The 25,029-nt window shown below is 40.3% G+C and overlaps 1 protein-coding gene across 1 annotated transcript in view; it reads right to left on the bottom strand.

Moving 5' to 3' along the window:
- Nucleotides 1–25,029, bottom strand: part of TM9SF3 (transmembrane 9 superfamily member 3) — a 74,246-nt gene that overhangs the window by 40,272 nt on the left and 8,945 nt on the right. The window contains exons 2-5 of the mRNA XM_066355797.1: nt 21,666–21,861; nt 9,585–9,707; nt 4,676–4,836; nt 2,494–2,571 (exon numbers count right to left, since the gene is read on the bottom strand). Of these exons, the coding sequence (XP_066211894.1) occupies nt 2,494–2,571; nt 4,676–4,836; nt 9,585–9,707; nt 21,666–21,861 (558 nt within the window). The remainder of the gene's footprint in view (nt 1–2,493; nt 2,572–4,675; nt 4,837–9,584; nt 9,708–21,665; nt 21,862–25,029) is intronic.

Genomic DNA, 25,029 nt, shown 5'->3' with positions numbered 1-25,029 from the left:
CTACCCAACGAATCTTTCTGAAACGTCAAGTTTATATATCACAACATCAAACCTCACAGTGACATTCCCTATTGTCTCACATATCAATCTAAACTATTTTCCCCAATATTCTGTACCCTTTGTGATATGGCCACCTCACTTCATCTAGCCAACCTTTCTTTCCAATGTATCCTACATTCCAACCACATCCATTCTTTCTCAGTGACCCATAAGTACAGCATACTCATTTCCACCAATGTATTCCTTCTCACATGGGATCTACACCTGTCCACCTTTGAAAATTCGATCTACTGTTTAAAGCCCAACTCAAAAACCCTCTCTCCCATAAAACCTCTCATTGACATACATTCAAGTACATACATAGAATTGTTTAACATGAAGGGTATCTTGTACAATTAAGATAAATTTTAACTTGGGCTACATGCTGAGTTGTGTGCACTAGGATGAAGGACAGTCTGGCTATTACCTACCCCGAGCATTCAGGCAAGAAACAGTCTATGGCTCTCCCTGAAAAACAGGTGACAGCCGACTGCCTCTGCCTCTTCAGAAGATCATTTCTTTCTTATTTCAACAATTTATTGAACACCTACTGACATTATTAAAAAAGTAATAAAGGCATTAAATTTTTAAATGCCTGTGAAAAGGGTCATATAAATTTAAATTTATCACAAAAGTATCATTCAAAATTTATAAAAGCAGTCTATAGTTTTAGGCTTTTCCCAAGATTTTTGTTCCCACTCTGGAAAATTAAAGGCCCCAAAAGGACAAGAAAGAAAAGATCATATAAAGATCAAATATTACTCATATCTGCTTTCTGTCAATTTATCAAATTTTTGAAGAGAAAAAACACTTTACATAGTTACTATTTAGTAATGTTTCTTACTATAATGCTAAAATTTCTAACAAAACTATTTTCTAATCAAAGACATGAACTTTAAATAATTACTTATTACAATGTACTAATACTAACCTGACATTTTATAATATCCCTTTATTCAAAAAATTAAGTACTGTGTAATTTTTAAATTATTATATCAAAGAAGACATTTCTTAGAGATAATAAAGAGATCAGATATCACAAAGGGGTGACTAACCCTACAACTGCTGACTCCAGTACCCCTAGTGTTGCTAATCCTGGAGCAGCAGTGCTGGTTTGTCAGGAACTTTAGAATAACTAACTACAGCACCAGTGCTGCCCTTACTGAGCACCTGAACTAGGTGCTTTAGATACACTAGCTAAATGGAACTTCATAGCAACTCTGCAAGGTATTGTAAGCTTTGCTTCACTACTAAGGAGACAAGATAAAAGAACTGAGTATTTTTGATCGAGTGGCAAATTATTTGCAAAATAACTAAATTTGCAAGTGGCAGGGACAGAGTGTATTCAGCAGTAGAAGTCAACCTGGTCCCTACCGCCCACTAGTGGGCGTTCCAGCTTTCATGGTGGGCGTTAGCGGAGCAACCAAAGTATAAATAAAAAGAGAGATTTAACTATAGTAAGTTGTTTTATAAAGATTTATTCTGCCAAACTTAGCAAAAATCTGACATAAAGTACTTGGTAAGTAATTATTATTATATGCTTTAACTTGCTGTAACTCTGCTTTATAAATTTTATAAAGTTACTTCCCTACTTTATAAATCACCATTACTGTGGAACCGGTGGGCGGTTAGAAAATTTTACTACTAACAGAGATACAAAAGTGGGCGGTAGGTATAAAAAGGTTGACTACCCCTGAGCTAGAGCTCCTAGGCCTGTGCTTATGGTCATTGTATTAGAAACAGTCCCTGCACTTACGCAATAGATCCCATCCCCTCCTGCCTATCTAAGGAAAATCTGTAGTAATTCTCCTCCCATGCATTATCCATTTTGCACTCTCTACTGAAACCCACTCAACATATGAACATATTTTTGTTACATCTCAAAAAAAACCCCAACCTCCTGCCTCCATCTTTTCTACTAGCTATTGCACCATTGCTTTGCTCCCCTTAGCAGCCAAACTTGCTATCTCCAATTCCTCTCCTCCCATTCTTTGTTACACTGGCTCTGTTCAGATTTTGTCTCACCAGCACACCAAAACCACTTTGGCAAATTCTCCAATGACTCTAGATGAATCCAATGGTTACTTCAGAATTCATCTTACTTGACCAATTAGTAACAACTAGTCCCTGATGACTACATCCATGCTCAGCTTTAAACACTATCTGCAAGGCAATGGCTGCAAAATTTGTATCCCTAGCCCGCACTTCTTTCCTGAACTCTAGATTGATAGATCCAACTAGCTAATCAGTATCTCTATTTGTTAGCTCAGTGTCTTACAGACACTGTAAAAGTAACATGTCCTAAACTGTATTCTAATCTTCCCCACCAAACCTCACGATATTGAACTCATTAGTTAAATCTTGGTGATCCACAGCACAAGCACAGTGCTCAATAATGTTTGTCAAACTGATTGGAGCACAAATTGAATGTCTTAAAATACACAATTGACTTACCCTATGTTGAAAAAAGGATGGATCAAGATATTTGTCAAATCGATCTTCAAATTTTACATCTGACTTTTTCCATTTCACCTGAAAAAAAGTTTTCACTTGAAAATCAAGGCCAGTAAATAAATAATCTATAACAAAACTGAGAAAAATTTGAAAAGATTTACACACTTAGAATAAGAAACTAGAGAAATGGAGGAAAATTACTACCAATTTCAGAAGTTGAAACATGATTAACTAACCAATTTGCCTCTCTGTGTAATAACAAACCTTCCAACTTTATTTAGAGGGATCATTTCACTTTTCAAGAATTAACTCTTGCCTGCCTGACCAGGCGGTGGCGCAGCGGATAGAGCGTCGGACTGGGATGCAGAGGACCCAGGTTCGAGACCCCAAGCTCGCTAGCTTGAGCACGGGCTCGTCTAGTTTGAGCAAAAAAGCTCACCAGCTTGAACCCAAGGTGGCTGGCTCCAGCAAGGGGTTACTCAGTCTGCTGAAGGCCTGCAGTCAAGGCACATTTGAGAAGGCAATCAATGAACAACTAAGGTGCTGAGATGCACAATGAAAAACTAATGATTGATGCTTCTCATCTCTCTCCGTTCCTGTCTGTCTGTCCCTGTCTATCCCTCTCTCTGACTCTCTCTCTGTCTCTGTAAAAAATTAAAATTAAAATTAAAATTAAAAAAATAATTAACTCTTGCCTGACCTGCGGTGGCACACTGGGTAAAAGCATCGACCTGGAACACTGAGGTTGCAGGTTCAAAACCCTGGTCAAGGCACATATGGGAGTTGATGCTTTTTGCTCCTCCCTCCCTTCTCTCTCTGTCTCTGTCTCCTCTCTCTAAAATGAATAAATAAAATCTAAAAAAAAAATTTTTTTTAAAAGAATTAACTCTTGCTGACATATACTCCAACTCTATAAATGTAATAAGAATTCAATCAATTAGACCAATTGAAAAATTAACCCTGCCAGTGAGCTTAGTTGGTTAGAACATCGTCCTGACGTGCCAACGTGTAGGTTCGATCCCCAGCCAGGGCACATACAAGAAACAACCAGTGCCTGACCAGGCGGTGGCGCAGTGGATAGAGCATCGAACTGGGATGCAGAGGACCCAGGTTCGAGACCCTGAGGTCGCCAGCTTGAACGCAGCAGGCTCATCTGGTGTGCAAAAAGCTCACCAGCTTGGACCCAAGGTCGCTGGCTCAAGCAAGGGGTTACTCAGTCTGCTGTAGCCTCCCAGTCAAGGCACATATGAGAAAACAATCAATGAACAACTAAGGTGTCACAACGAAAAACTGATGACTGATGCTTCTCATCTCTCTCCATTCCTATCTGTCTGTTCCTATCTATCCCTCTCTCTGTCTCTGTAAAAAAAAAAGAGAGAGAACCAGTGACAGCATGAGTAAGTAGAACAACAAATTGATGTTTCTCTCTCTCTCTTTCTCCCTCTTCATCTCTCTCTAAAGATAATAAATAAAATACTAACCTGTACATCTTTATCTTTAGATTGCAATAGTTTTTATTACAACTATCAAATTTCTTCACTAGTGCAGTTGTGCAAATATTACTTGCATTAGCTACATATGCACAAAGCCTGAAAAACTTTCAAGATTGGCTACTAGCAATTGACTCATTCCAGTTACCAGAAAACCAGGGAAAGAGAAGCTACCTATATCAAATTTCTCTTCATTCCACTATTTTTCATCTTAACAGACTGTACTTAGATTAACAGTTACAAGGGACTCTGATGAGCTCTTACTCTGCATAAGTATCTTATTCTAACTAATAAAGCAAAACATGGTAAATTATACCCACCCAGTACTTTTCAATACATCATCATCTCTATCTGCAACAGTAAAAAAGACAATAACAAGAAACACTGCGATCTAAAAACATAACCATGAAAACACATGACTAGGTTACCTAGCAGCCCAGTGATAATGGTAAACTTTGCTTAGCAAACAGCAGGTCTTGCAAATGCATAGTTGGTCTCTAATACAACAGGCCTGAAGCAAATCTACTCCCTGCTTTTAAGAGGCTTATATACATTGAGGAAATACAGTTTTAATAATATTACTTTTCATCCCATTTCAGGCTATACATTCATTTACTAAGATGTAAAATACACATAATTTTTGATATGAGGTCACAAACACCTCCCCTGCATAAAATTGTTTTAATACTTACTGAATATGACATCTGGATTTTAGTATTGGGAACCAATTTCACCTTTCCTTCACTAGTCAGATTAACATCAACAATTCGATTTCCATTAAACCCTATTTCAAGTTTTTTGTAGGTCCAAAGATAGTAATCTTCTCCATTTTCATCTGCTTCACCAACAATACCTACAAAAGAAACATTTTATACAATGTAATTTCACTTAATACATGTTTAAAATACATTACTATCAAAATGTCATAAAATGTTTTTTTTGTTGTTGTTTTTTTCATTTTTCCGAAGCTGGAAACGGGGAGGCAGTCAGACAGACTCCCGCATGCGCCCGACCGGGATCCACCCGGCATGCCCACCAGGGGGCGATGCTCGGCCCATCTGGGGCGTCGCTCTTCCGCGACCAGAGCCACTCTAGCTCCTGAGGCAGAGACCACAGAGCCATCCCCAGCGCCCGGGCCATCTTTGCTCCAATGGAGCCTCGGCTGCGGGAGGGGAAGAGAGAGACAGAGAGGAAGGAGAGGGGGAAGGGTGGAGAAGCAGATGGGCGCTTCTCCTGTGTGCCCCGGCCGGGAATCGAACCCGGGACTCCTGCACGCCAGGCCGACGCTCTACCGCTGAGCCAACCGGCCAGTGCCATAAAATGTTTTTTAAAGAAGCAATATTACTATTATCCCTCATGGTTAGAATAAGGCAAAATTGCAGGCTGGCCGCCTACATGTTGTTAACTACTTGGCAAACACAATTTATTTATTTTACCTTGGCTCACACCATGGTAAAATAAATAAATAAATAAAAACCAGAGCAGCAAAACCTATCACTAATTTAATCCTTGAAGTTCATGCATCGTCACTAGTATCACCTTCACTGTAATAATTATCACCTTACCTGTGTATACTCCCTAATAGTTCAAAATTTCTGGTAAGTGCTAGCTACATCATCATCTGGCAAGGTTATCCATTTGCTGTGGTCAAACTAAAATTAAAACGAAGGCCTCCAGGGGCCCCATCCAGTACTTTCTCTAATAACCTATGATTTACCTACTTCGAATAAGCTGCACACATGTCTATATGAGTACCAAAACTTAAAATGCCTCCTTCTTTATTCCTCAAGTTTTGGACCTATTCCCTGGGAATCATTAAATTGAAAGGAGACCTGAAACCATAAACATCCGAGAAAAAACATAGGCAGTAAGCTTTTTTGACTTCGGTCTTAGTAATATTTTTTTTGGATATGTCTCCTCAGGCAAGGGCAACAAAAGCAAAAATAAACAAAGGGACTACACCAAACTAAAAAGCTTTTTCACAGCGAAGGAAATGAACCATCAACAAAACAAAAAGGGGAGAAAACACGTGCAAATGGTTTATCTAATAAGGGGTTAATATCCAAAGTATATACAGAACTCAGACAACCAGATATAAAAAAACAATCCAATTTAAAAAATGGGCAGACGACCTGGAGAAATATTTTTCCAAAGAAGATATAAGGATGACCAACAGGCACATGAAAAGGTGCTCAACATCACTAATCATCAGGAAAGTGCAAATCAAAACCACGAGATACCACCTCACACTGTCAAAATGACTACTATCAAAAAGACAAAAGTAATTATTGGTGAGGATATAGAGAAAAAGGAACCTCATATACTGTTGAAAGGAATGTAAACTGGTACAGGTACTGAAAAACACCATGAAGGTTCCTCAAAAAATTAACAATGGAACTACCACACAACCCAGCAACTTCACTTCTGGGTATTTATTCAAAAAGAACAAAAACACTAATTCAAAAAGGCATGCACCCCTCTGTTCATTGCAATATTTACAATAGCCAAGATATGGAAACATCCTGAGTGTACACAGATAGATGAATAGATAAATTTGTGATATATATGCACAATGGAATACTACTCAGCCATATAAAAGAATGAAACCTTGCCATTTGCAACAACATAAATGGACCTGGAGAGTATTATTATGCCAAGTGAAATAAGTCAGGCAGAGAAAGACAAATGCTGTATGATGTGGAATCTAAAACAAAAACAAAAACAAAAGATAAATAAACAAGCAAAACAAAATAGAATTCAATTCACAGGTACACAGAATAGGAGGTGAGAGGGTGGAAACATGGGCAAAATGGGTGAAGGGGATGAAGAGGCACAACCTCCAGTAATAAAATAAGTCACAGGAAAGAAACAGCATAGAGAATATAGTCCAATAATACTGTAATAACTCTGTATGGTGACAGAAGATAACTAGATTTATTATGGTGGTCACTGCATAATGTACATAAATATCGAATCACTGTTATATACCTGAAATGAATATAATACTGCAAGTCAATATACATCAATAAAAAAAGAAAGAAGTGTTAAAGATAAATGGTAATGAGGCAACAGTTTAAAATGATCATTTTGATCACGCTGTGGGATACTGTAAGGGGAAGACCCATACTGTGAGGACAATAAGCGGTAGCTGAGGATCTATCTCCCATGTCCCCATATACTATGTCAGCTATTTATCCAATGTTCCTTTCCCAAGCCTGCATACTTCCCCAAGAGCTTTATGCTCTAAAAGTTAATCCTTAAGGCCTTCCCTCTGTAATCAGTGCATTTCATTAAAGTATTATGGGGAAAAAAAGGATTATTTCTTATTAAGGATTACTTGTTTATTAACCAAAGTTGTTCTAACTGGTACAAATTCAAGGAATACAGTTTTGTTTTGTTTGCAGTTGTACAGAGATAATGAAATCCTTCTAATAATTAATTTCTTCAAGGTTTATTCACCTATCTACTCTGAAAATTCCGGGAGTGGAAACACAATTATACCAAAGAAGAAGCTATTCTCAAGGGGGCTTTTTAAAGACTCTCAAACCTTGGCCCTGGCCTATTGGCTCAGTGGTAGAGTGTCGGCCCAGCGTGCAGATGTCCTGGGTTCAATTCCCACTCAGGGCACACAGGAAAAGCACCCATCTGCTTCTCCATCCCAGCCCCTCTTACTTTTCTTTCTTTCTCTTTCTCTCTCTCTCTCTCTCTCCTCCCCTCCTGTAGCCATAGTTGATTAGAACAAGTTGGTCCTGGGCACTAAGGATGGTTCCATGGCCTCCGCCTCAGGCGCTAGAATGGCTCCAGTTGCAACGGAGCAAGGGCCCCAAATGGGCAGAGCATTGCCCCCTAGTGGGCTTGCTGGGTAGATCCCAGTCAGGGTACATGCAGGAGTTTGTCTCTGCCTCCCCTCCTCTAACTAAATTAAAAAAAAAAAAAAAGACTCTCAAACCTTTATCCCAAGAAAAGCTAGATAAAAAAACATTTTAGTTCTGACAAGGATTCTCATGGTTCAGATGCCCTAGGACATTCAAAAGAATCTCCCTTAAACATGGCAGACCCTGGAATCCCAGGGCTAAAAAGATTAAAGACACGAAAGCACAGTTGCCATATTGAAAGGAGGCCATAGAAATGACTGGAATAAACATAAAGTTCCAGACAAGATACCCATAAGCAATGGAAAAGACTGGGAGAGGAGCCTGCTCTCTCACCAAAAGCAAGCAAGCAAGAAAACCAACAGAACCAACAAAACAAAATAGAATATAACAAAATAATGGAAACCCAGACTAATGAGTTCTCCTAAAACACAGGCTCAGAAGTCATCAGTAAATTTTCAGCACATCTTCCTGCTACCCTCAGAGCTGATCACAGAAATGTCTGTGTTAACACAATATTAATTAGTCATTTATATGAAATGCTTACTATTTATATTTACCATATGTTCAGTCTTTCAGTTTACTGCTCATGAATACAGTGGTCTACAAACAAGTTTAATAATCAGAATATTGATTTTATATAAGAATAGGTGTCTATAGTCCCCCCTCCCCCCAAAAAAGGCTAACAGAAAACCACTAAGAGAAAAATCTGACCAAACATCCTGGCTATATGATAGCTGGCTGTACTTTGCACTTTAATTAACTTAAGTCTAACACAAACAATGTTTGGACTATGAATACAGTTGTATTAACAGGGATAAACAAACTAAACATAAAAAATTAGAAATGAAAAGCTAAAACTTAAAAAATTTTTAAACATATACTTTTGTAGGCCCTGGCCAGTTGGTTCAGTGGTAGAGCGTTGGCCTGGCGTGCAGAAGTCCGGGGTTTGATTCCCGGCCAGGGCACACAGGAAAAGCGCCCATCTGCTTCTCCACCCCTCCCCCTCTCCTTCCTCTCTGTCTCTCTCTTCCCCTCCTGCAGCTGAGGCTCTATTGGAGCAAAGATGGTCCGGGCGCTGGGGTTGGCTCCTTGGCCTCTGCCCCAGGCGCTAAAGTGCTCTGGTCCCAACAGAGCGACGCCCTGGAGGGGCAGAGCCTCGCCCCTGGTGGGGGTGCCGGGTGGATCCCGGTCGGGCGCATGCGGGAGTCTGTCTGACTGTCTCTCCCCGTTTCCAGCTTCAGAAAAAAAATAAATAAATAAAATAAAATAAACATATACTTTTGTAAAATAACATAGGAACTAGCAAAACAAGTCATTCAGGAACCTATCATATCCAAAATCCATGCTACCACAGTTCCACATGAGAAAGCCAAAATTAAGCTTCACAGTCCTATTTAGTTTCTCTGATTGCATTTGGTCGTGTAAGTCAAAATAAGATAGAAAATGGGGAATAGGGAAAATTTCAGATTGTTCAAAGCACCTTTCAATCCTTTGAATATGAAGTTATACTGCATAAAAGCAGTATTTTGAGGGAGTTTCACGTAAGGTTTGGCAATGTCAAAACCCTTCAATAACGGGACCATAAAATTGGTATTTAAATCATTCTATGGATAATAGTGAAAACACATTTACTGATTTAGTGTACAATTACCTTAAAGAATCATTACACAAATCTTGTTTATTATGCAAATATTCCCAAACTTTAAATATAATATACAATACTTACCCCATATTGGTAAGTCATCTATATACATCTGGTACCAGTAGTGATTCTTGATAGCGTATACAAATGCATCTCTCTTTTCTTTATCTAAGTCAATTTCACAATAAGTGGCTGGCATCACATCATCTAACATAAAATAAAAGTTGCAAATTAACACATTGGTTTGCAAAATAGTTACAGGAAAAATAACAGAAGAAAACAGTCAATATTTCCTGATGTTACAATTTCTATTCATATTAGTTGAATCTGGGTGATAAATAATGGGGGTTTGGTACACAATTTTCTATTTTTTGTGTATGTTTAAAACTTTTTACAATAAAATAATTTTAAACACCTTTATTTTCATTGATTATCTTACTAAGCGAAGAAATCATTCCTTACATAAAAAAATTATACAAGAAAATTTACAGAGTACCTATAAATAAATAAAGAACAAAAAAGCTTAAAATACATAGGGAAGTTTTCATTTACGTATGCAAAAAACTTAAGAATATGATCTTAAATAGAGCTAACAATTTCTAACTGTAAAATCTCTGAGATAAAAATTCATGTGAACATTCATGAACGAAAATCATTAGAAGTCACAGATTCTATGAGGAATCCTAGTGATTCTTCATAATTAGCAAGGGTAAAAGGCAAACCTCTATCTATTGTAGCAGGCAGCACTGTTTATAAATTACCTGAAAGTTCCCTGGAGATGAGTCACTTCACTCTTGAAAGCTTTCAAAATTACTGTTACCATAATACTCTTCAGATGGCTTCTAACATAAACCTTTCAAAAATGTGCTTATGATTGTTAGTTTCTAAACAAAACAAAACCAAAAAAACCCCTCAAATATCCTAGATGTCCATTAGAAGGATTTAAACTGTTTTTGAATATTACTTAAGCACAGACAAAAAAATAAAGAAATCAACCTTAACAGCAACAAAAAAGCATGGTAGTGCCTGGTCTGTGGTGGCACAGTGGATAATGTGTCAACCTAGAATACCGAGGTCACCGGTTCAAAACCCTGAGCTTGTCCAATCAAGGTACGTTCAACAAGCAGTCAACAACTAAAGTGAAACAACTATGAGTTGATACTTCTCACTCTCACCCCCCTTATCCTCTCTCTGTACAATCAATAAATAAAATCTTTACAAAAATGAATATGAAAAAAAGGCCCTGGCCAGATAGCTAGGTTGGTTAGAGTACTGTCCCAAAACACAGAGGTTGCCGGTTCAATCCCCAGTCAGGGCACATGCAGGAGCAGATCTATGTTCTTATCTGTCTCTCTTTTTCCCTTCTTCTCTCTCTAAAATCAATAAAATAAACATTAAAAAGAATTAATAAAAAAGCATAGTTGTTTGTTTTTAAGTTTTCCTTTACTGTAATATTGGTTATTCAGAACTTGAAGTGAAATTTCCCTCAAGAAATAGGGTTAAAATTTCTTAAATGTTGATTAAAACTTCCTAAATTGCAGCTGAACCATGATTAATAGCTATCTGTAATGTTATTTCTAAGATAAACAGCAATCTGCATTATAACTCCAGACCCAGCAACATGTCTCCCCACTCTTTAAAAGAGAACAGCTCCACCTTAGTATTGAAACAGCCCAAAGGGGGTACCCCAAGACTACAACACCAAAGACGGCAGGAAACACTGAAGTCCCATGAAAGAAGAACGGGGAAATATTCTCATTCTCAAAGTGGGAGAAGAAAATTGCTTGGTCTCCAACATCAAGATTTTCTTTCTACCCAGACCCTTTAAAGCTGCAAGGAATTTAGGATTTTCATAATGGCAAAAACTTAGGCTGAGCAGAGAAGGAAGGCGTTAGGACAGAGACTGCTATAGAGGGTTCCTACAGCAGTAGCTAAAAGAACTGGCAGCAAGAGGTTTCCAAATAGGATTTCCAAGGATTGTGATAATGCATAGAGGACAGCAGGCAACAGCTACAAACGGGAGAGTAGTCCAAGCTGGAGCAGCAACAAATGGCCATAGTGGCTGAGGGAGCCCTCACAGCTACCACTGCAAAGCCACAGAATTTCTTGCAGTTAAAAGACATTCACCGACAATTGTCATAAACAGTATGGCAGTTTTATGTATGAAGTTCTGAGATATACATTTACCACTGTAAACTTTTTAAGAGTCCTCCCTCACAGTTTCAACTTAAGTTCAACTCTCTTCTCTCCAATTTCTAGATCCTCTCTCCCTATATTTAGTCTAGCCAAACTCCACTGCCTGAAGTTCCCACACACCTTGTGCTCTCCAGGCCTCTGAACTTTTTTGCTTGTGCTCAAATATCCATCCCAAAATTCTTCCCATTCCCCACACTCTCCCCTCCATAGAGTAATCCCTGACTCCCCACCCTCACGCCTCTCAAAGCCCACAGCCTGCCCCTCCCTCTGAAGTCCCATGGCTTTCTCCCCATACCTCCCGATGCCTGTTTCAGTACACTTTCCAAAGCAGATACTAAAAGAAAAAAATTTTAGAGCATGATTTTCATTTATATGGCAAAAGAAATCAGTAGGTATATTAAAGTATGCCCATACACATGCGTCTGTGTGGTGTATGTGTGCAAGGAGAAAACGAGCAGAGTATCTCACAAGGACTGACAAGGAAGTCTTGAAGGATATCTCCCACTGATGTAAAATCTAGAAGTGTGATGAAAGGAAAAACCTTTCATGATGCCAGGCTATAAAAGGAACCTTAGTTGTTCATATTGTAATGAAATTCCGCTTGCAGGTATGTAGACAAATATAAACACCAGAAATAATTAAAGGGGCTGGTTGCTCAAGTAAAACAGCACTTCTCTCAGGAGGGAGTCACTTTAAAGATAAGAAATGCAATGTGTCTGAATATGTCAAACCATTATTCAGAATTTTATTTATATAACTGAAAAACAATCTGAAACATCAATCACCATAAATCACTGCTTTAAAATTATAACTGGATATACCTTTCTCAGATGAAATACACACCTATAAATTTTGAAGAGGATGCAATTAAAATTTTACATATGTAAATACCTTTTATGTGTCAAAAACACCAAAGTTATAAAGTGGCAAATGGTAATACTAAATTTTTTTTTTTTTTTTTTAGGTAAGAGGGGAGCCTGACCAGGCGGTGTCGCAGTGGATAGAGCATTGGACTGGGATGCAGAGGACCCAGGTTCGAGACCCCAAGGTCGCCAGATTGAGCACAAGCTCATCTAGTTTGAGCAAAAAGCCCACCAGCTTGAACCCAAGGTCGCTGGCTCCAGCAAGGGGTTACTCGGTCTGCTGAAGGCCCGCGGTCAAGGCACATATGAGAAAGCAATCAATGAACAACTAAGGTGTTGCAACGCGCAATGAAAAACTAATGATTGATGCTTCTCATCTCTCTCCGTTCCTGTCTGTCCCTGTCTATCCCTCTCTCTCTCTGGAGAAAAAAAAAAAAAAGGTAAGAGGGGAGACAATGAGGCAGACTCCCACATACCCTGACCAGCATCCATACACGGCAACCCCATCAAGGGCCAATGCTCAAGCACCTAGCTAGTTTTAGTGCCTGAGGCTGATGTGCTCCAATGAAGCTATCCTCAGCACCCATGGCCCTGCTCAAACCAACCAAGCCACTGGCTGTTGAAGGGAAAGAAGGAGAGAAGGGGGAGAGAGAACAGGGAAGGAGCAGATGGTTGCTTCTCCTGTGTGCCCTGACCAGGAATTGAACCCAGAATGTCCATATGCTGGACCAACGCTCTATCCACTGAGCCACTGACCAGGACCAATACTGATTTTTCAAACAGAGAGCACAGTAGATTCTAGAAGCTACATACCAGTAAATCTGTCATCAATTCCCAACAATACTCCAGACTTAACAGCTGAATTGACAGTGAAAACATTAAGAAAGAATGTGATCATTATTTATGAGCTCTCTAAAAACATAGCATGCATTACATCGTTTTCTTTCTCTCTTGATATCATGACTAAATTGTAAAATCAGAAATACTCTACCTCAAATTCAGCAAAGTTTCTTTCTGAAGTGACTTTAGACAAATTTATAGAAAATGGGCAGAAACCTGAGTTTTACTCTGGGATCCACTACCCAAGTTATGTGAATAAAAACAAGTCATTTAACCTCAAACAGAGATAATATCTCTGCTATCTCGTTCCCAGAGTTGTAGTAGGTATTAAAAGTACCAATATATTCACAGTGTTGTTTCCTTGGGGCACACATTTCTTTAAGAATTCAACGAAGTAGTAACTCCTTTGCCGCCCCAAAATGCACATGCACACTAAACTATGTGTACAATTTCAGAGGGGCCCATGGGCTCCTGAAGCCATAGCTTCTGGTTCGATTTGTAGACCAGAGCTTCCCACAGTGCTGCAATGCAGTAAGCACTCAACACCTACTAAATGAATTTTTTTTAAAGGGGGGTGAGGTGGAGCTGGAAAAACTGATATATTCACAGTTAATTAACCAACCATATATAAAGAGTATTGATTAACTGATCTACCTGACTGACAGTATAAAGTGCAATTTTTTTCTAGATGGCTCTTTGGCAACATATATCAAGAACTGCCTTAAAAGTGTTTATACCCTGGCCCTGGCCAGTTGGCTCAGCGGTAGAGCGTCGGCCTGGCGTGCAGCCCGGGTTCAATTCCTGGCCAGGGCACACAGGAGAGGCGCCCTTTGCTTCTCCACCCCTCCCCCTCTCCTTCCTCTCTGTCTCTCTCTTCCCCTCCCGCAGCGAGGCTCCATTGGAGCAAAGATGGCCCGGGCGCTAGGGATGGCTCTGTGGCCTCTGCCTCAGGCGCTAGAATGGCTCTGGACGCAACAGAGCGATGCCCCAGAGCATGCCGGGTGGATCCCGGTTGGGCACATGTGGGAGTCTGACTGCCTCCCCGTTTCCACCTTCGGAAAAATGAAAAAAAAAAAAGTGTTTATACCCTTTGATTCAGTAATTCTACTTGTAAGAATTTATCCTAATAAAATTCAGAGATGCTCTAAAATATTTATGTGCTAGGATAACGAAAGCATTGTTATTTCTAATAGAAAAATAAAAGAAAAAAAAACAAGAAAAGCAAAGAAGGATAGAAATCAATCAGAATATCTTATAACTGAGAAATTACAATATCCAAGTTATAGAACACATTTTTTTTTTTGAAAGAGAGAAAGAAGAATGAAGAGAGACAGAATATCAACTTGTTCTTCCATTTAGTTGTGTATCCACTGATTGATTGCTTCTCATATGTGCCCTGACTAGGGCTTGACCCAGCACCCTCAGGGTCAAGCCAGCACCCTCAGGATCAAACCTGGAAACCTGGGACCCTAGGATTGAGCTGGCAACCCTGGCACTCTAGGATGATGCTCTATCCACTGTGCCAGCAGCCAGGGTTATAACACATTTTTCAAAGAGTAAAAAACAATATGAAGACAAGCTCATAAGATGTTAAGAGTAGAAACTAATTTATATAGAACCTAAGTGAATTAGTAAGTGCTTAAATTAATATAGATCACATAAACACTACATAAGCACTAAATACATTTTAAAGAAATCATATATATAACTAAATCTGATTTTAAAAAAATTCTAATTAATGTGAGGAATGCAATAAAGAAGGATGAAAGAAATAGTAATGGTAATTATATCCAGGTGACTTTTATTTTCTTCTTTATAATTCTCTGTAGTTTCTAAATTTTGTACACTAATCTTTATATCATTGTTAAAATAAGAAAAAATATATATTCATACATTCCTTAGAAATAAAAAATGACTGATGTCAATCTGGAGAACAAGGCTGTCAGTGGATTGAACAAGAACATATAAAAAGCCCACACTATTCAAATTTGCCATTCACACAAGGTTTAAGAAACTGCCCATACAGGAAGTCAAAATACCTAGATTCAAGATTCAGTACAGGATTCAAATCATTTGGTGTGGCTAAAACACTTTGGTTGAAACCAACAGTATAAAATATTGCACTAAGTTCCTAGACTTCCAATTAACCAAGGCAGAGTAACCACAAATATGTCTTTTCCCTCCAGAAACTCCATTAAAATGTCAATAAAGAAATAAAAAGAAGAGAAGACAGAGAGAAAAGATTTAAATAAACTTTTGAAAAATGGAAAACAAATGGAAGATGGCAACTAATAAAGCAGAATAAACCAAAACAGAAGAGAGGAAATTCGTTTCACATGAGATATTCAGGACTTGGAGACACCACAGACATCAAAAGGTAAAGAACAGATGAAGGACTGAATACATAGGGAAACTGAAAATATGTTCACAGGGAGACTGGACGCCCAGATCCCCTCCTCCTGCATCACACAGGCAGATGAGTAACAGCCTGCAGCAGACCAAAGGTCCTTTCCAGAGAACTTTACCAGAGAGGCTCCAAAATCAGGGAGAGTAGACTCCAGGGACTAAGAACGTGGGTGGATTACCTTAAGAAAAATCTTCAGGCTGAATGAAAGGACCTGCTGCCCGCCAAAGCCCTTTCCCCATCCTTGAGCAACCAAGCCTTTACCACGCACACAGATAGCCGGAGGGAAATACTGCAGAGAGGTTAAAAACTCAAACTTTAGTGCTGAGCTGCCCAGGTTCAAATCTTCATTTTGCCACTTTCCCCTTCTGAGAATCCTTGGATACACTACTTAACCTCTGGGCCCAAACTTACTCATCTAAAAAATAGAGATCGCCTGACCAGTGATGGCACAGTGGATAGTGTTAACCTAGGACACTGAGGTGCCAGGTTCGAAACCCCAAGGTATCTGGCTTGAGCACAGACTTGCCAGCTTGAGCACGGGGTCATTGACTTGAATATGGGATCATCAACATGATTCTAAGGTCCTTGGTGAGCCCAAAAGTCACTAGCTCAAAGCCCAAGGTCACTGGTTTGAACCCAAAGTCACTGATTTGAGCAAGGAGTCTCTGGTTCAGCTGGACCTCCCCATCCCCCCATCAAGGCACATATGAGAAGCAATCAATGAACTAAAGTGATGCAACTGACTAACCAGGTGGTGGCACAGTAGCTGAGGACCCAGGTTTGAAACCCCAAGGTTGCCGGCTTGAACACGGGCTCATCTAGCTTAAGTGCAGGCTCATCCAGCTTGAGTATGGGCTCATCCAGCTTGAGTATGGGCTCATCCAGCTTGAGTGTGGGTTTACCAGCTTGAGCATGGGATCATAGAGATGAACCCATGGTCCCCGGCATGAGCCCAAGGTTGCTGGCTTGAGCAAGGGGCTTGGCTGGAACACCCCATTCAAGGCACACATGAGAAAGCAATCAATGAACAACTAAAGTGCCACAAAAAAGAATTGATACTTCGTACCTGACCAGGCGCAGTGGATAGAGCATCAGACTGGGATGCAGAGGACCCAGGTTCAAGACCCCGAGGTCGCCAGCTTGAGCGCGGGCTCATCAGCTCACCAGCTTGGACCCAAGGTCGCTGGCTCCAGCAAGGGGTTACTCGGTCTGCTGAAGGCCCGCAGTCAAGGCACATATGAGAAAGCAATCAATGAACTAAGGTGTCACAACGAAAAACTGATGATTAATGCTTATCTCTCTCCGTTCCTGTCTGTCTGTCCCTGTCTATCCCTCTTTCTGACTCTCTCTCTCTCTGTTGCTGTAAAAAAAAAAAAAAAGAATTGATGCTTCTCATCTCTCCCCTTCCTGTCTGTCCCTGTCTGTCCCTCTCTCTGTCCCTTCCCTTTCTCACTAAAAATAATTAAAGTGACACAGCCCTGGCCGGTTGGCTCAGCGGTAGAGCGTCGGCCTAGCGTGCGGAGGACCCGGGTTCGATTCCCGGCCAGGGCACATAGGAGAAGCGCCCATTTGCTTCTCCACCCCTCCGCCGCGCTTTCCTCTCTGTCTCTCTCTTCCCCTCCCGCAGCCAAGGCTCCATTGGAGCAAAGATGGCCCGGGCGCTGGGCATGGCTCTGTGGCCTCTGCCTCAGGCACTAGAGTGGCTCTGGTTGCAATATGGCGACGCCCAGGATGGGCAGAGCACCGCCCCTGGTGGGCGTGCCGGGTGGATCCCGGTCGGGCGCATGCGGGAGTCTGTCTGACTGTCTCTCCCTGTTTCCAGCTTCAGAAAAATGAAAAAATAAAAAAAAATAAAAAAAAATTAAAAAAAATAATTAAAGTGACACAACTATGAATAGATGCTTCTCATCTCTCTCTCCCTCCCTCTCTCAAAAATACGTAAATAAATAATAAAGATAAAACCCCTCATAAACTTACTTTGAGGATGAAAACCCTTATTAAGGTTAATTTTCAAAATAAAATGTAAAAATTTAAAAAAAAAATAAAGAGAATGAAACAGTCAAGATTGAGAGTCACTGAACTAGAAATACATAAAGCCCTAAGCAGCCTTTGAGATTCCTTTGTATCTACAGTACTCTCAACTTTACCATTCCACTCTGGAAAAACAGAAGAAATACTTGCAAAATGATTTCATCCTTCTGTTGAGATATTCACAGAAAAAAAAATCAAGGGAAGACCAATAAAATAAATGGGAGAAAGAAATCCTCTAGAAATAATCAATTCGTTATACCATACGAATTTTCAAATGAGGCAGAAGGAGAGTAGTGATCTCTCCTGGTAGAAATTAGTATTTCAGATAAGCCAATGATCATAATGAACCAATTACAAAAAACAAGCAGGCACAAACTGTACAAGTGCTAGACAGTTTATTAAGAATTTAGTATGTCTTTTTTTTTTTTTAAGTGAGCGAGAGAGACAGACAGGCAGAAAAGGAGAGGGATGAGAAGCATCAACTTGCCGTTGCAGCACTTTAGTTGTTTACTGATTGCTTCTCAAACATGCTTTGACTGGGAGGCTTCAGCTGAGCCAGTGACCCCTTGCTCAAGCCAGCAACCTTGGGCTCAAGCCAGTGACCACAGGATATGTCTATAATCCCACACTCAAGTCGACGACCTCGGGGTTTCAAACGTGGGATCCCAGCATCCCAGGTCGACACTCTATCCACTGCACTGCCATCGGTCAGACAAGAACTTACTATGTCTTAATAGCTGAAGATTCAACAGCAAACATGAATGCTACTGTCCCTGCCCTACCAAAACTAAACTCTCAGCGAGCCAGTGCAGCAGCTTGAGGATAAATCAAATCCTATCCTTAATAAACTAAACATTTCTTAATTGCTAATATAAGATCACGGTGGAATTAGACACATGTTAAGTGTTATTTGTATTCATATCAATGACCATTTTTTGAATGTAAACTATGTGTTAAGAACTTTGATAAATGTTCTACATATATTACATCATGTAAATCTGACAGTTGTAGCAAGTGGATAATTATGTCCCTCATTTCACAGATGGGGAAAATGACATCAAAGAGTTGAATAACTTGCCTATTGACTGCACAGGTGGGCGGAGGCAGAGCTGAGATGTACTAAGTCTCCCTGACTACAAAAGCACACATTCCTTCCACTCCACAGTAGCAAGGTTCCAACAGGCACCCTCTAAAATAACAGGGTAATGAACTCAGGCCTGGTTCAAAGATAGGCAATTTAAGTCTGCCCTTCTCTTTTGAATTTTCTCTGAAGGATCTCAATTTAGCTTTTTTTTTTTTTTTTTTTTTTTTTTTTTTTTTTTTTTTTTTTTTTTTTTTTTTTTTTTTTTTTTTTTTACATAGGCAGAGATAGACAGGGACAGACAGACAGGAACAGAGAGAGAGATGAGAAGCATCAATCATTAGTTTTTCATTGCGCGTTGTGACTTCTTAGTTGTTCATTGATTGCTTTCTCATATGTGCCTTGACCAAGGGCCTTCAGCAGACCGAGTAACCCCTTGCTGGAGCCAGCGACCTTGGATCCAAGCTGGTGAGCTTTTTTTTTTGCTCAAGCCAGATGAGCCCGCGCTCAAGCTGGTGACCTCGGGGTCTCGAACCTGGGTCCTTCCACATCCCAGTCCGACGCTCTATCCACTGCGCCACCACCTGGTCAGGCTCAATTTAGCATTTTGTCTCGTGCTAGTATATAAGACTATTAGAAAGAAAAAACCAAAGTTGTGCATAAAATCTCAAGTAAGAAGCATCCTAAATTAGATTTAAGAGTATCCTTAATTCCCTAAAATGGTCTACGTATTTATTGACTGTAATTTTACAAAATACCAATCCATTTAGCCTGACAAAATCTACTAGGTTAAAAAAAAGTGTGCGTATATGTGTTATAAATTATGTGTGTACATATACTATCTATATAGTTTTTCCTAGTTGCTCAATATTTCAAAATTGTTTATTTGAATATGCTTTCAGAATAACTTTTAAAAATCAAATACTTAAGTGATAAAGGATGAACAACATAAATATTTCTACAGTTCATACAGGAACAAAAGGTGTGTTTCCATAACTTTATTGGTATGCTGTGATATACCTTGGACAAATCATCTCATCCTGGGCCTCCCTAAGAGAAAATCAGACGACGCAATCCCTAAGCCAACCTTTAAAATTCTATGATTTTATAAATAACCTGGAAATCCCCTAAAATACTTTTCAAAGAATGATCAACTTTATCTTTGAATAGAGCAAGCAAGGGGCTACAGCAGAAAGAGAAATCTAATCAGCATTCACTCCTTCATCTGCACCAGTTAATTTAGCAGCAACCTTAGCTGAATATCCATGCTGGAGGTGCAGTGTTGACAAGACTCCACGGAACAGCCAACTCTCAGGGAATAAAACCAATTCTGTTCTTTTAATCTAAAGGTGCTTAGTCTGAAAGAAAAATAAATCCCACTTTGATAGCCCATGAAAACTGTCCTCCTGTATCTAAATAATCTTTCCATCTCTGCCTCAAGGAACTAATGAAAAGGAGAAAAGTAAAACAGGTGAATGCATACTCTTCTTTAGTAAATAATAGGGATTCAAAAAGTAATGAAATCAGTCCATTGTAGAAAATAGAACTCAGGGCTTTTTTTGGTCTATTCTCTCTGGTTTCCCTTTAATAAACTATAGCCCTGGCCAGCTGGCTCAGCGGTAAAGCGTCGACCAGCTTGTGGAAGTCCCTGGTTCAATTCCCAGTCAGGGCACACAGGGTGGAGAGGCAACCTCTTCTCTACCCCTCCCCTCACTTTCTTTCTCTTTCTCTCTCTCTCTCTCTCTCTCTCTCTCTTCCCCTCCTGCTGCTATGGCTCAATTGGTTAGAGCACATTGGCCCTGGGAGGTGAGGATGGCTCCATGGAGCCCCCACTTCAGGCATTAAAAATAGCTTGGCTGCAAGCATGGCCCAAGATGGGAAGAGATCCACCCCAGATGGGGGTTGCTGGGTGGATCCCCGCCCAGGTGCATGTGAGAGTCTGTCTCTGCATCTTCTCTACTCTCACTAAAAAAAAATAATCAACTATAAATGTTCATCAAACATGGAAAAGGAGAAAGTATGAATAAACGTAGTACTGAGTCTCTCAGAGATCAGACATTCTAGTCTGTTTTCTTATTTGTGATTAACTATTTAAGTTACCTGATTAAATTAAAACAAGCCTCAAAGCATGTTTACAATAATTCATAAAGTTATAGGCTTGGTGACTGTGGCTTAAATTTACAACTTAATTTTATAATTAAGCTCTAAGGAATTTAACAGGAGAAAAAGAATGCAAATATGTATACCTATTTTCAACATCAATAACAAAAAATATTCTAAAAATAAGAAAAAATTTAACAAATCAAAGTTAAACATTATCTTTAAAATATCTCATTTCACATCCTCCTCCAAAAAGTGCTAAGAATACCTTAAGTTACTGTTCGTTTTTACACACGTAGACAATGAAATCAAAATTGGAGTACACAACTTTACCAAAACCAATACAGTAAAAGAAGTAGGATTAAAATGCAAAGCTGCTGATTATAAGATCCACACTCTACTCAAAAATTAAGATACCTAATCAAAGATTGTGCAAAAATTCAATTATTCAAGTTTCTGCTAACCAAATTTATCATAAAATGTCTATGCAGGAAATACACTCTCTGACAAACTTCACAGAGGAAAATAAAAAATATGTATAAACACACTCCAAGGACCTGATTAAATGGATATCTAATAATATATAAGGAGAATTTCGATATCACAGTAAATAAAGAGAATCAGAAGGACTATAAAGGTTTATTTACCTTTGAATTTAATATCCAGACCACTAAATTCTAATTCGACTCCTTGAAGTGCTTCTCCCAGAGTTTCATGGTAATGACTGATACTTTTTTTTGACCCCACACAGAATGGAAGTGAAAAGTATTTATATGTCTCTTGGCGATTATGATAGGGTCCAACAGTATTCATCCATAAGACAACTTCTTCTTTATCTTGATACTGAAACAAAAAAAGCAAAAAAATGTATTTTTAAAAAATGTTATTAAAACTAAGGGGATATTTGTTATTTGTTCTAAACAAAAGTACCATCTCTGTGAAGTTATAAATAAAATACTGGAAGTTTATTTCAACCCGATGATTAATGTCCACAGCTTAAAAATGAAACTTGGAGAAATTTAAAATTATATCCTTTGAGTGCGGTGTCTGGCAGGTCCACCTTTTCCAAACTTCGTTTTACAGACAATATTGTTTAAACAGAGTCCAATAACTTATACGAATGTTTATAATTATTAGACTATCAAATAATGGTAAACGTAGGACCAACATGATTCACCATACTAACACTGACAAGGAAGGAGGAAATAAAGTCAACAACTTATCCAAATCTCATATTAATCATTAAAAACTCAAAAAATCTGGCCCTGGCCAGTTGGCTCAGCGGTAGAGCGTCGGCCTAGCGTGCGGAGGACCCGGGTTCGATTCCCGGCCAGGGCACATAGGAGAAGCGCCCATTTGCTTCTCCACCCCTCCGCCGCGCTTTCCTCTCTGTCTCTCTCTTCCCCTCCCGCAGCCAAGGCTCCACTGGAGCAAAGATGGCCCGGGCGCTGGGGATGGCTCCTTGGCCTCTGCCCCAGGCGCTAGAGTGGCTCTGGTCGCAACATGGCGACGCCCAGGATGGACAGAGCATCGCCCCCTGGTGGGCAGAGCATCGCCCCCTGGTGGGCGTGCCGGGTGGATCCCAGTCGGGCGCATGCGGGAGTCTGTCTGACTGTCTCTCCCTGTTTCCAGCTTCAGAAAAATGCAAAAAAAAAAAAAAAAAAAAAAAACCCTCAAAAAATCTGTTGTCAGCAAGCACAACTAAAGTTTCATCTCCTTCCTAATCTTTTCCACGCCATTGGTCAAACTATTAGAGGAGAGAAATGACTAAACAAGAGAACTATGAAATCACCACCATCTATTCAAACTATCTTTACATTTTCCCCTTTATCAGACTGAAAGACATGTAGTATATATATCTTTGAATAAATAACTATGGCTCTGCCCATCAGTGAATACCACATGAGTGTGGTCCAATAACTAGGTAGGTGAATTCACCTTTCCAGGGTCCAACTGGGAGATTTGCCAAAGATTTCTAAGATCTCAAGTATAATGTCCAATGATTCTATGAAAAGCAATTACACAAGTAATTTAAAACTAGTAATCCTGCTTGACCAGGTGGTAACACAGTGGATGGAGCATCGGACTGGGACGTGGAGGACCCAGGTCAAAACTCTGAGGTCACTGGCTTGAGCTCAGGCTCATCCGGCTTGAGCGTGGGCTCACCAGCTTGAGCACAGGGTTGCTGGCTTGAGCATGGGATCATAAATATGACCCCATGGTCGCTGGCTTGAGCTCAAAGGTTGCTTGAAGCCCAAGATTGCTGGCTTGAGCCCAAGGTCGCTGGCTTGAGCAAGAGGTCACTCGCTCTGCTGTAGCACACTGGTCAAGGCACATATGAGAAAGCAATCATTGAACAAGCAATCAACAAACAACTAAGTTGCCACAACGTAGAATTGATGCTTCTCATCTCTCTCCCTTCCTGTCTGTCTGTCCCTATCTGTCCCTCTCTCTCTCTGTCTCTGTCAAAAAAACAACAAAGAAAACTAGTAATCCTAATTAGCAATAAAAAGACAACACAGTCGGCCTGGCGTGCGAAGGTCCCAGGTTCGATTCCCGGCCAGGGCACACAGGAGAAGCGCCCATCTGCTTCTCCACCCCTCCCCCTCTTCTTCCTCTCTGTCTCTCTCTTCTCCTCCCACAGCCGAGGCTCCATTGGAGCAAAGATGGCCCGGGCGCTGGGGATGACTCCTTGGCCTCTGCCCCAGGCACTAGAGTGGCTCTGGTCGCAAAAGAGTGATGCCCCGGAGGGGCAGAGCATCGCCTCTGGTGGGCGTGCCGGGTGGATCCCGGTCGGGCGCATGCGGGAGTCTGTCTGAATGTCTCTCCCCGTTTCCAGCTTCAGAAAAATACAAAAAAAAAAAAAAAAAAAAAAAAAAAGACAACACAGGATACAATTTAAGTCTAGTGCAGAAGTTAAATCACTGAACAATTATTTCCTGAGTGCCTATCATATGCCAAACAGTAACTGTTTATAAGAGGATACAGCTTTGAAAAACACATGTTCCCTGTCCTATAAGAGCTTAGAACCTAAAGGGAAAGATGGACATTGAACAAGCAATTACAATAGGGTGCTATGAACCATTTAAGAAAAAGCTATTTAACTAGCCCAACTAGTAAATCATAAGTTTCAATCTTCCATCTAAAACTAACAAGCATTTTCAATCAAAATCCAACAACTCCAAAAGCAAGCTCATCCTACCCTAACCCCACTCCCAATTTTGTTTTTCTAATAATAGCACCAGCACTATCTCAGACATGGAGCTCAAAAACCAAGTCCCTCTGCATTCCAAAAAACATTGACCTGTCTACTCTCATCCAAAGCATCTGCCTCTTTCAATTCACAGCACCACCATCCTACAATTTAGATCTAATCACCAAATCTTCAAACATGATGTTTCACTGTTTATATAAGATATCCTACAGGTCATCAAGGTAATAACAAACTACCTCATTTTTGGCTACATGAGACATGTACCAAGCAAGCACACTGTTTGGCATTAAAGATATACAGATAAATTAAATACTGTCCTTTCCTTTAAGAAAATCACAATCCATAGAGCAGCCAGACAAGTAATAAAGGGCTATTATAGCAACAATAAAGGAGCAATTAATTCTGCTTTGACAGAGAAGGGTCAGGCTGAATAATGCATAGAAAATCATACACTGGGCCCTGACCGGTTGGCTCAGCGGTAGAGCCTCGGCCTGGCGTGCGGGGGACCCGGGTTCGATTCCCGGCCAGGGCACATGGGAGAGGCGCCCATTTGCTTCTCCACCCCCACCCCTTCCTTCCTCTCTGTCTCTCTCTTCCCCTCCCGCAGCCAAGGCTCCATTGGAGCGGAGATGGCCCGGGCGCTGGGGATGGCTCCTTGGCCTGTGCTCCGGGCGCTGGAGTGGCTCTGGTCGTGGTGGGGCGACGCCCCAGAGGGGCAGAGCATCACCCCTTGGTGGGCAGAGCATTGCCCCTGGTGGGCGTACCGGGTGGATCCCGGTCAGGCGCATGCGGGAGTC

This window comes from Saccopteryx leptura, chromosome 13 (genome assembly GCF_036850995.1).
Source record: "Saccopteryx leptura isolate mSacLep1 chromosome 13, mSacLep1_pri_phased_curated, whole genome shotgun sequence".
NCBI classification, from domain to species: domain Eukaryota; kingdom Metazoa; phylum Chordata; class Mammalia; order Chiroptera; family Emballonuridae; genus Saccopteryx; species Saccopteryx leptura.
Note: the sequence above shows the minus strand (reverse complement) of the source record. Positions and strands in the feature narration are given on the sequence as shown.